General features: G+C 36.9%; 1 protein-coding gene across 14 annotated transcripts in view; it reads right to left on the reverse strand.

Annotated features, from left to right (window-relative positions):
- The window catches only part of CTNND2 (catenin delta 2), a 644,208-nt gene that overhangs the window by 47,615 nt on the left and 577,428 nt on the right, over positions 1-19,165 (reverse strand). For all 14 annotated transcript variants that reach the window (XR_003571787.1, XM_027889023.1, XM_027889022.1 and 11 more), the window contains one exon: positions 18,490-18,640. Coding sequence is in view for 13 of the 14 variants with exons in the window: in XM_027889023.1 (XP_027744824.1) it covers positions 18,490-18,640 (151 nt within the window). In the remaining variant the exon portion in view is untranslated. The remainder of the gene's footprint in view (positions 1-18,489; positions 18,641-19,165) is intronic.

Here is a 19,165-nt window from a genome sequence, read left to right on the forward strand (position 1 = left end):
CCTCAGTTTATTTGCTGCAGGCTAAGTTTTCTGATTACTGGAGCTGGTTTTAGTCCCTTGCTATCCTCTTCCCTGCTCCCTGCAGAGAACAGAGCTTTTGGAAGGCTGAATTTTTAAAAAAATATAGTCGTTTAATTAATGTTATGATTAATCAGTGCTGCTAAAGTGCTTTGAAGAGGAAAAGTGCTATGTGAGTGCTGAGTGGAATTTTAGTTTTATCTGCATTATTTTCTGAGATAGGATAATATTTTGTTAATAGTCTGATTCCAGGGACTTTAAATTAGGCCATAATGAAGAAATAAGAACATAATCTATTTTTGGAAAAGTAAGTTTAGGCTTCCAGATCTATGCCCTGATCCAACACCCATAGAAATTAATGAGCCTGTCTACCAATGTCAAAAGGTATTAAACCAGATTTATTAAAAAGTAGTTTTTCTTTTCCACTTTGTTTTTTGTTTTGTGTCCAAAACAAAACAAGATTCTGACAGGAGTAGCCAGAGCGAATTGCAATTAAACATTATCCTGTTTTCACTGTCCATGGAACAATCAACATTTATTTGCAACTATTTTTCTGCTTCTTTACTTGTGCTATAATATTGCCTGAAACTCATGAACAAATTTGTCCCCATGGTATGATCTGATAGACTGATTGAGTTTGCATGCTTTTATACACAGTTAAGACAACAACATGGTGAAAATACGAAGATTCTTATCTTTAGAGCCATACATTTAGGTATTAAGAGAAATAAAATCAAAATGGAACCTCACAATATATTGTTATTAAAGGTTAAATAAGAAGCATAGATGTAAATGCTTTACCTCAATAAATATTAATCTTGTAAAGAAGGTACTGCCTTTTGAAAACAATCCTTCCAACGAATATCAAAACCACTTCAGTCATACTGCAATGTTCATATATACCATAATTACTTCAGTGTTCAAACATTTCTTAAGTCATCACCATGAAAACTCTACATGGAGGACTTAAGATAATTAATCTGTGGCAAAACAAAAATACTGAGGATATGTGTCACTGTTTCACATTGCTGTATTGCACACCATAGAATAATTTATATTTAATAAGAAAATCCAGGTTAGTATGTAAGGCTCAGTGGAATCATACACTAACTTCACAAATGGTCGATGGTTGGGAGAAGGATAGAAGGTAAAAGAAAACTTCAAAGACAATTTATCCGTGGAAGGGTAAGGCCATAATGCAGTATTTGCTGGTTTTCCTGCAATTCGGAATTGTTAGCAAAAACCTCATGAAGACACAGTATTCATCTGTTGAACTGCTAGTGTATCAGTATAACTAAAACAGAACATACAGAGGTCTGCCGCAGCAATGAAGCTCTAGATACATTTAGTAGAAATGGGGTGTCTCACACTAGTCAAGTAGAAGTGGATTCAGCTTTATAGGTATTTTTTAGAGGTCAATTAATTTTGCAGATAATACTAATGTTCTGAGTTTAATTTCTGTTCTCAACAGAGTGCTTTTTCTTCTTAACAACACAGGCTTTGGAAAAGAGCAAATTATATTGTAGTTTTATATTTTAATTCACCTGAAGCTGCTACATTATAAGACCTGAATACAGTAGGCATGTAAGTAAGGATACGGTGCAGGGTGAAAATAAGTTTTGTGTTCTCATAGGAAAGGCAAAAATGCATCTAATAACCTTCCTTAAAAATGTTGACTACAACATGACTAGTTTTTACATTTCACATAAAAAAACTTTCTCAGCTTTTAAGAAATATAGCTCATTAATAGTTGTGTTTAAAGAAATTGTGTCAAATGAATCCTAGCCACAACTGCTCCATCAGAGTACAGATCTACTAGAGTGCAGTTCTGTTTGTGCTTCCTCAAGAGGTGGGAGTCAATGAGTTCATAAAGTGATTTGTTTTTGGATTATGCTGGTGCTGATCCTTTCAAGGTAACAGCTTGAGGTGTCACCTTCAGGCTAGTAGCTGATCAAGTCTTTTCTCTAGTGGCCCTCAAAGAAACCTTGCCTCCAGACATCCATTTGAGCTTGCTCAGAGTCACTAAACTGTTGCTTTTTTAACCTGAATCACAGCTGCTCACCTACATCTGAGTAACATATGGCGGGAGGATTCCCAGGACTGTGCACTCACTCAATTTGCTTCTCTTGCCTCTAAGGGGATGCAACTGCCCCCACGGTGAGAGTCAGAGAATCCATATGTTAGCCTTGTTATGCTGGACTTGATCTCCTTCTTGGAGATCAAGCTGGACAGAGGAGATCTGCTTAAGGCAAAGCCCATAACCAGTTTCATCTCTCTCAGACCTCTGCAACATTGGCTGACTTCTGCTACTTCCAAAGAGAGGGGGAGAATTGGGCAAGTATTCCAAAAGTCAGTTTTTTGGCTTGATCTTGCTCTCATTAAGCTGAGCAGGAGCAACAAGGTAAGACTTCATTTATCACTGTGTCAAGCAAACATTAGTCTTCACTATGTGGGAAAATTAAGGATTTTACTCCTGTTTGCCATGGTTTTCCTGCAGCACAAGCTGGTTCTTGTCTTGACGTAGCAGAAACACCCAATTAAAATTCCTGCCTATGAATCAAATCCAGGGTAAAGCAGATGGAGGATAGTGATGGATATGATTCAATGCACTAGCAAGTGTCACTGGTCTTCCCTTTGACAATTATGCTAAATACACTATTTAAATGGCATCACTAAGCTCAATGGATCTTGAATATCATTAAAAAAAATCCACCCATATAAATGAAACTTTGTGAAAAAACATGAGGGAAAGAGAGAGAATTTAGTACTGGCATATCAGCTTTTGAATGAGATGCAGTTAACAGCAATATTGTGAAGCCACATATTCCTTTAAACATGAGCTCCTTATCTAATATAAACAGCAATACAAAACATATTTGCAGTCATGTTGTATGAAATTTATAGCAGGCAAATCATACTGAAAAGATTCTTTAAAAATCACTCTCTTACCAATTATGTGATATTCTACTAGATGGCTGTTAGCTTCCAGATTTATTGACAAACATATTCTTATCTTTCAAAATGTCTGAAATATATCCTTAGTACATATTTATTTCAAATATTAAAAGTAAACATCAAGGAGAATATCTTGGAAGCTGGCCCACTTCTGAGCTATGAAATCCTCTTCTGAAAGCAAACTAAAGCAGATAAATCTGTCATTTATGTTCAGGTTCTCTTTGTCCTGGAATTATTTTTCCTTTTAAAGACTGAGTCCGATAATGCTCTCCTAATAATTCATATAAGTATTTGGCTTTAGACAGATATATATGAAAAAATGTTTGCATTAGCATCAAGTAAATTTCATAATTACATTTAGAATCAGAATAACTGAGGTTAAAAAGGACATCTGGAGTTTTTCTAGTCTAACCTCCCTGTCCAAAACAAATTCAAAAACAATACAATGCAAAAGCATCGCAACAGACAACTGCAGATCAGTAGAAAACTGTTAAAAAAAAATACATGTGTTATATAGTTGACACAATACACTGGATGGCTCATATAGTCCCACTAGCTGCTCTCCTGCTAAAAAGGCTACTCTTCATAATGAAAGAAATACTTAATATAATGTGTCTCTTCATGTATGCACATGTATGTTTAGTTTCTTCTCCGAGTACAAATTTTAAAAAGGATTTTTCCTACATAAAGACCACAATGGACTGCATTCTTTCTGATGTGAACATATTCTGGGATATGAATCACAGAATCAACCAGGTTGGAAAAGACCTCTGATATCAACAAGTCCAATCCGTTACCCAACACCATCTCACCTACTAGACCATGGCACTAAGTGTCACTTCCAGTCTCTTCTTAAATACCTCCAGGGCTGGTGACTCCACCACCTCCCTGGGCAGCCCATTCCAATGTCTGGTCACTCTCTCTGTATAGAACTTCTTTCTAATGTTTAACCTCAACCTTTCCTGGTAGAGCTTAAGATCGTGCCCTCTTGTCCTACTCTTGGTTTCCTGGGAGAAGAGACCAACCCCCACCTGGCTACAACCTCCTCTCAGGTAGTTGTAGAGGGTGATGAGGTCTCCTCTGAACCTCCTCTTCTCCAGGTTGAACAACCCCAACCCCCTCAGCTGCTCCTCACAGTCCCCTGTGCTCCAGTCCCTTCACCAGCCTCGTTGCTCTTCTCTGGACCTGCTCCAGCACCTCAATATCCTTCCTGAACTGAGGGGCCCAGAACTGGACACAGCACTCAAGGTGCAGCCTAACTAGTGCAGAGTACAGGGGCAGAACCACTTCCCTGGTCCTGCTGGCCACACTATTCCTGATACAAGCCAGGATGCCACTGGCCTTCTTGGCCACTTGGGTACACTGCTGGCTCGTGTTCAACTTCATGTTGATTAGAACCCCCAGGTCTCTCTCCACCTGGCTGCTCTCCAGCACTCTGTTCCCAGCCTGCAGTGTTGCATGGGGTTGTTGTGGCCAAAGTGCAGGGCCTGGCACTTGGTCTTATTAAACATCATGCCATTGGATTCAGCCTTTATCCAGCCTGCTCAGGTCCCTCTTCAGAGCCCTCCTACCCTCCAGCAAGAGCATGCAAGAGGAAAGATTAACTAATAAAGAGCAGAAAATATGTTTTTATTTGCAGAACAGGAATGGAAAGTAAGATGGAACTGCTGCATATAGGATGAAAAAGTGTTTGGATGGTGCTACTCAGAACACGTACTAATGGTTCATAACTGAAACATAAGCATTTATCAAAAGAATTCTGCAGAACATGTATGAATTAACGTATGAATTAAGTTCTCTAGACAATCTTCTATCCTGGGTGTATATCCATCCTGTGTCACAGCCAGTGGTATGAACGGTGATAGAGAGAAGGACAGAGGCTGAAAAATGTTTGAGAACTGCTTTAGAATTCAGCTATCTTGATTTAAGAAGACAGAATTCATGAAAGTCAAATGGATAATATTATTGTACAGAGGTAGGAGATGATTATCTGCAGAAACACAAAATGAAGAACACTTACTGAGTACCAGTTCTGAAAAAAAGGATCAGGAAGCCTGAGAAGATCACAAGATAAGCATGTGTTACACGATCTGTTGCTGTGACAAAGACAGCTATACAGAAGTGTACTAACAACTACTCCTGGCAAAATATGCAGGTAACATGTTTCTCTCTGCAAAGCTTATGGAGAAGTACCACTACTAGTCTGAATGCTGGACTTCATGAAGGATATGGACCAACCAGAATGAGTCCAAATGAAAGAAACAAGAATAGCTAGGAAGACAGATCAATCTTAGACTGCTATCTCAGCTTTGATAATACATTCGACTACTATGACTATACCTCTTCAACCTGCAAACAAGGTATAATGCTGTGTTCTTTGTGGTACTGCAGTGGCATTATTCTTACTGATTGTCTTCATGAACAACATATATGTCAGGGAAGGCTTCTGTTAGGTCATCAAGACAAGACAGAAAAAGCAGGGTCCATGAACATATGGCCCCATTGCATGTTTAGGATGAGGTCTTCATATGGTCTACCTAAAGAACTGAAACAAAGAAAATTGCAAATGAAGTGTCCAAACTTGGAAGCTTTTAAAGCAATGGTTCAGAGGGAATTTTTATGGTTTCTGAGTTTATGCTTGCAAGCTGCTTTTGCACATTGACAGGCCAATACTCAAAAGCACTGCTCTTTCTAGAAAGATTAGTGTGCTAACAGCTCACCTTGGATGCTTTCTTCTGGGTTCCTGTTGCAATCCAATCTAGAGTGTGCCTCAGGACTGGTAATAAAAAAAGCTCATGACATACTAACTTTCAAATTAGTAACACCGCTTCTGAAAGTACGTCCATCAGTTTTGTCATAATGATGTGCTTTTTAGAATTCCTTTTAGCAGACGATGTTTAGACATTTTCTGCACGTTAATAGTCCCTAACTACGAAAGAGATACGTGATTATTCATTCACAGTTACAGAAATCAAGACAAAACAGGTCAATGTCCAACTTAAAAAGCACCTAAGACTTATTGGTTTTTCTCCTCAGGAATGACTGAACAAATCTAGGGAACAAATGAACTCTTCCAGTTTTAAGATATGATTTTGTAGTGTTTGCTTTGTAAATAATTTAATTCTCTTACTTTATTTACTTTAGTGGCAACTCTACAATGAATCTCTAGCCACAGGGCTTCAAATTGCAGCTTCTTATTAATATTGCCAGACTAATAATTACCGATCTCTTAAGCTTTAGGTAGATTTTAGAATAACATGGGGAAGGAAAGAGACAACATTTAATTTTCATAAGAATGTGGAAAAGGTTACGCTAATCTCTAACTCCTAATCAATTTTTGCATTGTTTGAAGCTTGAACTAGAGGTGCAATTCCTTTTTCTTTCTCCTTTTCATAACTTTGCCTCAGCTTTGAAGTTTCTGTAAGCTGAGGATAGCTTATCAGAAAAGTCCTAGAGAATGAAAGATGCTTACACAGGGTTACAAGTGAATGAGATGAATTTCAGTCTCCCTAGAAAGAGGCTGAGCTCTTCAGTATAAGGAATATACATATTCAATCCCAAGGCAGAAGAATAGATTTAACTACAGAGGATAATGCTCAAAAATCCATCCTCAAAACCTCCATCTCCAAGGCTTTGCTTGTGATATCCTTGGTATCTCAGATTGTTAGTGGCTCACAAGAGAGAAGGAGACATGCCCTTTTCTTTGGGGCTTGATTTAGACATTGTGGTACAGTATTGTACAGCAGAGGATAATGTCTTTAAATGCTAAAGATTTAATACCTACCTATATAGGGAAACTATACATTCCAGCTTGCCAGCCTACTTGATATCATCATATTCCAAAGGAGCTTACTTTTGTCTGTCTGAGGATGCAGCTTATCTGTTTTACTATTTAATTTTCTAGTAAAGACATGAAGGAATTGCCAAAACTGATTGTTTTGGGTTTCTTTTGAAGGAGGTAAGAGGGAGGGAGAGGAGTTTATAGTAAAGTAACACTTTATAGTGGTGCAATAATACTAAGGTAGGATTCATGGTGGTTGGATTCTAACAAAAGAAAACAACTTTCAGGGTGTGGGGCAGACATCCAGTATGCAAGTGTGAAAATTTATCAGGTAGTGACCAGCACTTTGAGCCTCGGAAGCACTACTGAGGAAGTCAGAGTTTTTCTCCCCTCAGGTTAGCTTCTCACAAGACTCATTTGAGTTCATTCTGTTTAACAATGGTTTGTCTCTAAAAGGAAATAGTACTTTTTCTGCTCCCCAGGTAATTTTGACCAGTAAGTCAGGCAGTGCTGACTCAGTGTAGATGTGGCATGATAATGAGAGGCTGGATAGAACCTAGAAGCAGGAGTATCTTCTGTCACTGACTGCCTCAGGGTGAATTACCACGCCTTAGGTGAGGGAACTGTAATTTCCTAAATATGCTAACTCAATCAGCTGAGAATCTATAATTTTGAGTGAAAATAGAAATTCTACCATTAAAAAATGACCTGTATTATATACTTAACATGAATTTATTTCTGTTAAGTATACTTAATGGGGTAAGTGCAACATTTTCAAAGGACCAAAGTGAATTAATTGGCATCCAACTCTATTTTTCACAATAAATTATTAGTCCCTTTAAAACAGTCAGCTTAAAGGCTATGTCATGACTGAAAACAGAAATTCAGTTCTTAATTTACCATCAGGCACATAAGAATTTTACCCAGATGCTACTAACATGGTAAGAACCACTTACCCTGCTCTCCTACCTAATTAATTGATCTAAAGTAGACCTCACCATTGTTTGACATTGTTATGGTGATTAATACCTATGCAGCCTACTCACTCTACCTTAACAATGCTGATTTGTTATTCTGAGTTGAATCCTGCTTCTCAGGAACTTGATGGAAAAATTTCTTCTTGCTTCCATGAGAGCAAGATTAAGCTGCCAGAGACAAGATTTTATTCTAGTCGTTGCAATTGCATGTCATATATATGTTTTTTACATGAGGTTAGTAATTTTGTATGTGCACGTGTACTCCTCAACACAGATTCTCTTCCACTTTGGTGCAGGTAAAAAGCTGTATTAAAACCTACATACATACCTAGAAACATATATGCTTTGTGTGTATATATTCCTATATATAAAAATTAAGTTAAAGACATCCTATGTCAGTTTAATATGGGGATATTTTTGCATATAGTATTCAGAGTTGAAGTTGAAATAAGTTATTATAAAGGACAGAAAAAGAATGCCTTTGTACATAAGAGTGTGATTACACTTCTCACATTTTTCCCATGTATGTGCAATAATTTAAAATTAATTTTATTGCTATATAATTGAATTATATACCAAATCAGAATCTATCAGTCTGTGTGAGATTAGTTTAATAAAAAGCATCACTGCTGAACACTAGAAAAACTGTATTTATTGCCACTTATTTTTAAAGTAATCAATTCCAAAAACAAAGTTAAATGTTAGGAAAATAGTTCTTCACCCAGGGGGTAGTCAGGCACTGGAACAGGCTCCCCAGGGAAGTGTCACAGCACCAAGCCTGACAGAGTTCATGAAGCATTTGGACAACACACTCAGGCACATGCTGTAATTCTTGGATCTATCCTGTGCAGGGCCACGAGTGGAACTTGATGATCCTTGCAGGTCCCTTCCAATTTGGGATATTCGATGACATTCCACAGTATTTCCCTTTTAAAATCTGCAAGTATAGTGCCTTACTAAAAATGCAACATTTTGAGCTACTATTATAATTCCCTATGGTAATCAAAGCAAACTTTTGTGCTTTAGTGAAATTAGTTGCTATTATCCTATTATGCCCTTGATTTAACAATAAGATGATTTAACCCTGGTGTTTATACACTGTCACGCTGAAATTGTGGTTTAAAATTTGGTGAAACTTGTCCTGAAGTAACTTCAGTATATGCAATGATGCCACTGAGGTTAAAGACATTTAAATTGTATTTATCTACTTTATTTTAGGAATTTATCTATTTATTTTAGGAATTACTGAGTTTACATTGCTTGAAATAACAAACATGTCCGTTTACACACTTCTTACTCAGTATAGCATCCTCACTGAGATTTTGACGATATATGTAGATGAAATGGTGGGTGGAAAACTGGCTGGACAAAAGGGCATTATGTCACAGAAGAAGCTGGGGAACTAGAGCACATGCCATACAAGAACTGCATCTTGTGGGCCTTAAAGGAAGGTTACAGAGAGATCCTACTGTTGTCTACAAATACTTAACGAAATGGTGCAGAGAAGATGGGGTCAGGATCATCTTAGAGTTCCATATCTAAGAAAAAGAAGCAAAAGACATTTGCTGGAATAAAAGAAATTCCAACCAATAAAAGGAAGACAAATTTTACTGCGATAGTGGTCAAACAACAGAACAGGTTGCCCAGGGTGGTTGAGGAATTTCTATACTATCAGCTGGACAAGGTCCTGAGCAACCTTCTCTTACTGGACCAGTGACCTCTGGAAGTCTCTTCCAAGTCTAAAAGATTCAGTAAGGCTAAATTCTGTCTTTTGTGGCACTGGAAGACTGAAGCCTTTTCTACAAACTGGGAAAGTGAGTTTATTTTTTAAATGTTCTAGGCTTACATGGACTAATAGGAGGTAAACTGGCACAAGATCATCTAGTGATGAATTTCATAATATATGTATCCCAGACTGTTAGCAATTACTTAATATCTAAGACTACCCACAAAGACAAGCAACTTTGAATTTCATTGTTGATTTGTTCCCTGCACATTGATCAGGGTGGATAAACCACCAGCAACAAGGGAGCTTTCTTCCCATTTCTTTTTATAGTGTAGAGCTCCACAATCTACTGAAAATTCTCAAAACTATATCCTTAAATGTGGTTCTCTGATTATGTTTGCTCAAAATCTTCATTCTGGAGTATAACAGGGATCGTATCTAAAATATTCAGTTGTCTAGTTCCTTAAAAAAACCCAAAAAACCCTTCAATTTTAAGTCTTAACAACATGCTGTTTTCTTTTGTCTTAACCCGATCTTTCAATTTGACCTACTCAGATTACATTTCTATACAAAAAGCATGGGTTTAAGCAGTAATGCATATAAATGCTTTCTTAGGTCAATTCCTGGAGTCTGATCTATCATTATAAAGCATCATACATCATATATATATATAAAATTACTAACTCTAGGGGGTAGTCATTGTATCTTTTTCATGTTCACACAATCTCTTGCATAACACTGCCACAAGAGGAAGCAAAAGGAAAATGAAACCCATAATAATACTAAAGATTGTATCAGTAATACCACATTTCAAATATTTTTATAGAGGTGCCATGGAGAGATCAATTGGGCTTTGAAGCTGATTCTAAGGGTTCTCTAGGCTTTCCTCGGGAGGAAAAGCACATTTCTTTATTTTTGTTTAATTGAGCCCATCGAGATACTAAGTACCAGAATCACAGTCTTACCTTATGGAATTATGATAATAAGGCCCCTCAGCAAATTGATTATTTCCTCACTTATCTCAGATGATGAGAATTTGTTACCCTTTTAATATTTTGTAACTGTGTATTACAAAACTGCTGCTATTCAATCCCAGCAGTTATAAGCATGAAACAGCAGATTTGGAGTTTTTTAAACATTGCTTGTTAAGTAGGGGTGCAATCGGATTTACTCTGAGACCTATTTAACCAATTACAAAAATAAAAGCCCCAGAAATTACCAGAAACCTAACACAGAGTGATAGTGCTTCCAGCCAGTCATAGACAGCGCCTTTTTAGAGATACTACATGCACATAAAGGTGTCACAATATTCATCAGGAAACACAAGAATTCATTTGCAAAGGCTGCAGCAAAAGGCCATTCTGTAATCAAAAGACTATTTGAAGTTTTAATAATGTTATCTGAAACAAGAGCCTTTAACACTAAACCCATAGTAAATGATGGAAACAACTAGGGTATGCCTTAGTTCTTACAAGCAAAGAAATTCTACATCAAAGTACTTAATGAAGAACAATTATACTGTATGAAAGCAGAGGCCTCTGAAGATAGTATGCAGAAACCAACAAGTATGAGACTGAGTTCCCTTTTTATAACTGTGAAAGACTAAAGTAACACAGGTACACACATATTTGGGCACAGAGTTCATCTAACCCAATAAAGAAATGCCATCATGTCTTAAGCGTACTGTGCAACTGCTAACTACCAGCAATGTTGTGTAACCACCCAATGATCAGGAATGGAAAGAAAAACTAAATGCAATTTAATTGCATAGAGATTTAGTTAAAACGTGAGTTGCAAGAATCCAGACATCTGTACTGTTTCCTAATCTTGCATTCTTTGAACATTAACTTTCTGGTATCTTCTGCTTTTATCATATATTTATCCTGCGAGCATGAGACATTTTATGGTGCAAATTTGTATCTAATGGATAAACAACTATGTGGCATATTTGTAGGTATTTTACTTCTTTGCTAGCCTATGGTTAGTCCCTCTGTGCAAGGGCATAGAAATCTTTTAGGTCCCTGCAATCTGAATTTTTATATCAGTGTCATCTTTGTGAATGGTGTTTGGGTTTTGTCCTTAACATTACTCCTTTTTAAGTACTCTGAAAAAAGATAACCTTGGGAATACTAAAATAGAAGTCAGTGTATATCTCTCAAAAGCCACGTGTGGGGAGAGAGGCATTGTGTACTGATGCTTCACCTGTCAACATCTAACTCAGGAACTAGGATTGTATGAGATTTTGCAGGAACAACTGCACAAATTTAGAGAGTGCAAGGATGTAGATGTACAGAGAAAAATCACTATTAATAAAACCAAAATCAGTTTTTCTCAGCTCCACCTCCAACATCTTTTGAAACTACGGTGCCTCAGACTCATTCCCAGGGTCTTCATATGTGAGAAGAAAATGGCATTACTTTCCTTTATTAAATGCTAATTCACCTGCCATGTTCTACTTTCTTGTACTGACACGTGTCATGAATAGGAGTTTGACTTTCTTCAAAGGAAAGTGCTTTTAGTAAAGAATGCCATATAATTAATTTCCATCATTTGAAAATCACTTAAGTTGATAAGTATGTCAGGAGGAAAGGCTATTTTGCATATTACAGAGAATAAAACTACCTCACTATTCTATGAATTGAAGCTGATAGAGAACAGGCTGGAAACATGTTTTGATACACTTAGCTGTTATTGTAAGGCTGTCACAAAACTTGAATTTTCAAAACTGCTTTGCCATTCACATGGATTTAAAAGTACTTTTAAAATTACTTTGGCAGTTTGTGAGATTTGCATTTCTACCTTTGTATATTTTATGGAATATGTAACTAAATTATATGCACTTTTTAGATCAGAACTCCAAATTTTCAAAACGTACGTAGCACTTCTCACCATGAACATACTGAGAAATAGAGATGAAAATTAATATTAAATTGTTTGAAATGTCAATCTTCTGAGAAAAGCAGCTTGCTACCTTGTGCAGGAGAACAGAATAAAACAAATAGTTTAACTCAAAAAAATACAAGGTTAAGGTCAGGGCACTTTCTTATATGTGAAATGTACATCAATGAAATGAAAAGGCACATCTCTTGGTTGATTTTCCGGTTTTTTGGTGGTGGTGTTTTTGGCAGTCACATTGAATCTAGTCGTTCCTGGGCCACCTCCACCAGATTTTGCAATTTTTATGACTTGCGCTCAGAATTTAACCTTAAGTATTACTAAACGTGAATATAAACTGATAAAATCTATAATAAACACTTAAAGGTTTATAAACCTTAAAACATTATATGGCATAATTTAAAATGATGACCACCATCTAGATAAACTGTCATGGTACAAAACCAAAGATGATTCTCTTGAAACTGGTATTTAAGATAGAAACAAAGGCATTTCCCAGGAATTGCCCCAGGGTTTATTCTACCATAAGGAATAGCTAAACTACGGCTGGCTTGTGGTTAGTGTTTGTGGAGCACCTTGATCTTACTGCGGTGAAGGTGAAATACTGTATGGTTCTTTGACTTAGCATTACAAGGAAAAACAGATCTATGAACATTATCATAGATTTAAGCCTGCGTGCAGTTATTTCTGCTGTTTTGGGGGACAATGTAAAATTGCCATGCTTTTTCACTAACTGCCCTTGCAAAGTCTACTGGCCTAATTCAAAAGGGAGCAGGACAGTACTTAGTCTGTATTACCAGAACAACTTCTGACGGGATACTACTTCCCTATCTTCAGTCACACACAGCTTAGCCATTGAGTCTCTGGCTACTTCTCTAGGTTCTCACACAGGACCCATTACACTAAGATCAAACACTTCAGGTGATAGAGGTAAGTGGGATGAACACACAGAGGTGTAATTTTCTCTCTACTGTCCAGAAGCCTATCTGACTACTTGAAACACAACTTATTTCAGATGATTCATGGTAGAGAAAAATCCCTCCAAATCCAGACATGTGTACTTGGGCAATAGGGAAGTTCAGATGTAGAAGAATGAATCAAGAGTTGATCTTGACTGTGATACTAAAAATAATAATTCTGTTTTACCAATGCTGGTTATCCCCCTAAATCCCTTCACATGAGAATGTTATTTAATTAGAAGTGACTGAGAGAGCAAACCTCCTCTAACCTCTCTAACTACCAGGTCTGCTTGTCAGAAATATATTTGAGAGCAACTGGAGAAAAAAACAATGCACAAGTGGCTGAAGGCACATTAAAAGTAGAGATCTCCTTGACACAAGGCTTTTACACTGAAATAGAAAAAGTACTTAACACTTAAACATTTATCAGTTTAAATTCTTAGCTAACTTATGTATACATTAGAAATTAGAGAGTCCAGATGCTACCATACATGATATAAACATAAAAATTTAATTATGCATTTATTAACTTAACTAGCATCTTTCTCTTCACTGATATAGGGTGAGGAGCACCAGTTATTAATGCATGACCATACATTCCATTTTGTAAATCAACTTCTTGACGACAATCTTCTCTCATTCAGGTATCTGTTTATTGTTTTGCACAGCTCAACTACCAAATACAACAAATGAAGTGTAATAAAACCTGGTACAAATTAGACAAATTGCAGTATATATTCTGTCTTCACCTTCTTTTGAACAAACGCCTACAAGTCCTGATCAAGGCTTTCTGGCATCTTCTGCATTGCAAATTTATGTCAATTTAAGATTTCAGTGACTAAGACACTTTATAGGTCAATTAACAATTCAATAAAAAATTCAATGTCTCCCAGATCCTTACAGATGCATATGTGAGAAATTCTGAAATGCTCACATTTAGAAAGAGAAAACAGCATGTAAGCTATCTAAGTGGGAAGAAAGCTGCATATTTGATTTAATCATCTCCTGACAGATTCTTCTATTTTCTGTCAATGTACATTACTAGGACTTAGCTGCTGTTCTTGTAACTACAACACTAAACACTCTTTTCACTTGGTTTTATTGCTATTCCTGAAACAAAACGTGAGCATGTTCTAAAACAGGAGGAACCCATGCAGTTGTTTATGCTCCAGAAGAGTCATGTTCTGTGGTGGGAATGCAAATATTTGTATCTGAGGTGTTTTCAGCCTCACGGTTGAAGGGAAATCTTTCCAAATATCAAGATTACACTTTGAAATAATGCACCTGATGCTTCTTTGAGTGCGAGGCTGGTCAAGATGACCTTGCGAGGTTCCTTCCAACCTGAATTTTTCTGCAGGTCTAATAATTCACTAGAGTTGTGAACTCCCAATATATCTTCCAATCAAATTTTCTCAAGTTTAGCAATAAAACTTTGAAGCAAACACCAGTTATTCCAGGCAACCAAACAAATCCACATGGTTCATGAGATCACATGACATACACTCAGTGGAATTTACATGTTCCTGAGAACTTTGTCATCACTGAACAATGGTGAGAAGGTAATACAGGGAGAGATCTATTTTATCGCATGCTAAATAAAATGTCACCCTCTGTGAGTCTCTCTCAGTCACTTATAAGTATAATACAGGTATCTTATATTGGATTATGAAGTTTTAGACAGATAACAAGCTTAAGTAAGTTCTAGTACATATTAACTAACAATTTAATTGATATGCTATCCTTGAATTTTGTGTATATCTTATAACTACATTACAGACAGATGAGTAGTGAATGTAGCATCCTTCAGTATTGACACTTGTAGCCTTCAACTCACAAACAATTATTTAAAAATGACCCCTGCTAAACAACCTGTTTTAGGACCTCATTCAAAACCTTGTGAAGGCAGAAGAAATTGTACCACGAACTTTACTTATCTGAATCAAGCTTTTACACCAATAGCCACAATAAAGATGTTTTAAGTATTACAACACTTCTACTTATCCCATCAAACTCCCTAGAATCTAGACCCCTGAAGAGACACCTGGATTCCCTAGACATCTTAAAACCAGAGATACATAGGGACTTATTTTCTACACAGTACAAGAATTCAACAAAAATCTGCAGGTGGAATAGTCCTTTTTTCAAGAATGAGGGAATAAAATGCTACTAATCTCTAAAAAAAAACCCAAACCAACCTACAAAAATACAGGCCAAGAGAAAGAATGGTGTTTTTCAATTACTAGTAAAATATTTCTCTTAATCAAGATTGACCCAGAACAGCATTAGAAACCACTGTTGGGATAAAAGAAAACTGACAGAAAGACTTGAAGCACAAAACTATGCAATAAGGTTTTATAACTCCAACTCTGCATTCACTCCAGCTGTACCCTATGGACAGTATTAAACAGTATGAAATGTAATACTAATACAAATTCTAAATTTTACTGCAAGAGGACAATTCCTACTTTGTACATATGAGCCAGCAGTGTGCCCAGGTGGCCAAGAAGGCCAATGGCACCCTGGCCTGTATCAGGAACAGTGTGGCCAGCAGGACCAGGGCAGGGATTCTGCCCCTGTACTCAGCACTGGTGAGGTCACACCTTGAGTATTCTGTCCAATTCTGGACCCCTCAGTTCAAGAAGGACATTGAGGTGCTGGAGTGAGTCCAGAGAAGGGCAACAAAGCTGATGAAGGGTCTGGATGGTAAGTCCTATGAGGAGCAGCTGATCTGACTATGACCAGAAACCTGGGCAGTATGGCCAAGGAGGGAAAACTGGGTGCTGGATTACCTAGTGACTAAGTAGGCCAGGTTTACCATGTTTTTGTCTAAGCGAAGTTTAATTTTGGGATGAAAAAAGATGAATATGTCTACCATCTTGGTCAAAGGACACATGGCATAATCCAAAAGCGATAAAATAGAAGGAAAAAAAGGGTCCTTTTAAAGACATGGAGCATGCTTGAAATGAAATCTAGAAAGAAGACCTCACTATAAATAAAGGAAATGCTGCTATGGGGATGACTCAGATAATTTATAGAGAAGCCTGGCACCAATTTTAGCAATATAACAACACAGTTGATCGATCTGTGTGAAAAACAAAGCAGATTGGTCAATTCAATGCAGTCTAGTATGAAACTTCTGGCCATTTGAAAAAGGGGTCTTTTTGTTTCTTTTGTAATTTAGTATAGGCGAGTCTGGATTTTAGCAAGCTCTCTGATATATTTTCCAGGTGCCTCAACACTGATTTATGGGCTATTCGGCAGCAGTAGAATAAAATAAATCATTCTCTGGCACATTTTGGTAAAAAATTGTCAGTTGGGAATGGAATGACAGCACCACTGAAAAGAAAGCTTTATATAGGCATTAAAAATCGCAACCAACTCAATTCTACCTATTTAATTTTACAGTATAAACAGTTGGAAAATTCACCTTTAGAAAAGGTTTTCTTAGGGGGAAATTACAGCTAGTGAGGTAAAGTTTGTCACCTCAAGAATATGATGCACAAATAAAAATAGCAAAGAGGAAAGACAAATACCATGCCACTTCTGGTTAGCCAGAAAGATACTTGAGCAACTAACTGAATAAAGCAAGTCCCTTTTGAATCTTCCTTTCCATAACTGGAAATGCTAAGGCATCCTGCAATACATGGAACTGCAATATCACAAAAATGGATGGCCTACAACATGAGTTGAAATTCTTGACCAAAGCAATGTTCAGCATTTCCCAAAATCAGCCTTAAGATAGGCCCTATTTGCCAAAAAATACTTGAGGACAAGAGCAGTAATGACTGTTATTAGTTTCTTTGAAGTTCAGTGATGAAAGCCAAAGAAACGAACATACAAAGATCACAGCTGAAATGGTACAAGAATTATAGTCATAACTCCCCTGTCATACTGGCATGTTTGGACGGTTTTTAAACTGTGGTAAACTTGTATTGCAATTATGAAGTACAATTCCTCAGAATAACTCTACAAATAACTTAACATGAGCAGTACTGTACAGTTATTACTAGTTGTCTACATACATTTATTAGGTAATTTTTTTCAACAGACTTTTCCCACCTTTTTTTAATTCATCTTTGCTTTTATCACATGTTCTTCAAGAATTTAACAAAATACTAAAATTTTTAGGTTGTGCAAACTAATTATCCGTAATTTAACCCGTATTTTGAATGGCACATCAGATAAGACCCGCAATTTCACATGTATAGTCTTACTTTCCTAAACAAAATTTGCAGACTTGGGAACATTAGTACAATGTGTGAGAGTTGTGATTGCCTTGTTTTAACAACTTGCAGAGCACTGCTGTAATGAAGCATTAACCCTAAAATAGAACTGGATAAAAATAACAAACATTATGAACAAAGTATCTATTTGTGGAATACTGGAATTAAAGCAGAGGAGGAGAAGTATGCTGTAATGATAATAAGTGAACAAGTTAGCAAAAATGAATACAAAATATGCTTTTAATGTACTGAAGTAGAAATAATTTTGTCATGATTATTGAAAGAGTTAAAAATCAAGGAAGTGATTATTTTTTAAAAACAGAATACAAAAATAGAAGTTTAACGATCCACAGTGTTTGGATGAATTTCAAATAAAAACACCCCACCAAAAACCTACACAAAATTTAAAAAGTCCAAACCCCCAAGATATGGGCTTCCCATACAATCAAAAATCAGGGGCAATAATGATTTACATAAATTACCATCCTTTTCCTTAATTGTATGTGTTTGTGAATTAGGAATATCTTAGCTCTCTTGTTGGAGCTACTAATCTGCCCAGTAAATTCCTGTAACCATCTTAAGATTTTTATGATTTGTCACTTCATGACCCCAAAGTTGCTTGCAATAGGTAATCTGAGGATCAGGAGCACTTAGATCCTGCTACTGCCAGCCTAGGAATGAAGTGCTAATGCAGAACAAAGACATTGCTTTTCTTACAGAGATTAGAGCACAAGAGATCAAGAAACATTGCATGATGTTTAATCAATTTAACAATTCCTTGCAATATACCAGCAAGCTGTCACAAAAAAACTAAATATGACACACTAGAGAAAGAACTAAATAAATTGTTCTAGAAATGTGAGAAGAATAGTTTCCATTGTGCTCATTCTGCCGGAAACTGGAAAAAAACACCCCAAGCCCACAGAACAAATAGATTTTTTTGGAAAGAACATACCTATTAACTCTTTATTTCTGACATCTAAGGCCATGTTTCGTAAAGCTGTAGCAACTGCACATACCACCCGGTCATTGTCTATTCGAAGCAGTTCCACCAATATTGGCAATCCTTTTTCTTTGCGGACAGCAGCACGGATGTACACTGACCACTGCAAAGACACATGGGAGAGTGTGAGGAAAGTGAGAAATCCACTAGAGAAAGCAAGGCATCTGAGGTTATAACAGAGTAAGGGGTTACAGAAGCATTTGGATGCAAAACTCCAAAGAGGGGAAATAATTGCATTTACGATGCTAGGCAACCACTTGATTTGGCAATCTGTGCTAATTTTTTATGGTGACAGAGAAATTAAATGATGAATTGACTTTACTCCTAGCACACCTGGTTACATTTTTACAGCCCAAGTCTGCAGATGACTTACTTTGCATCAGTATTTCATATGCAACATCTAATGACACTTCAGAAGGAAAAATGAGGACAACTATATGTGTGGTTTTGGCACATGTAATGATCCTAATTGGAATACTATTGTACACTGAGGTGTTAGATTCCCTCAAGAGCTGACCTGAGGGTGGTGCAGGCCTGTGCTGTGCCTGGCTGCTGTATGATGTGGCTGATTTTATCAGAGAAGCCCCTAAGCATCTCCCACTTGACAGCTGGTCACGACACCACTGAC

Source organism: Empidonax traillii, unplaced genomic scaffold (assembly GCF_003031625.1).
Source record: "Empidonax traillii isolate 1590-97213 ecotype Southwest subspecies unplaced genomic scaffold, ASM303162v1 scaffold249:size1902748, whole genome shotgun sequence".
NCBI lineage: Eukaryota > Metazoa > Chordata > Aves > Passeriformes > Tyrannidae > Empidonax > Empidonax traillii.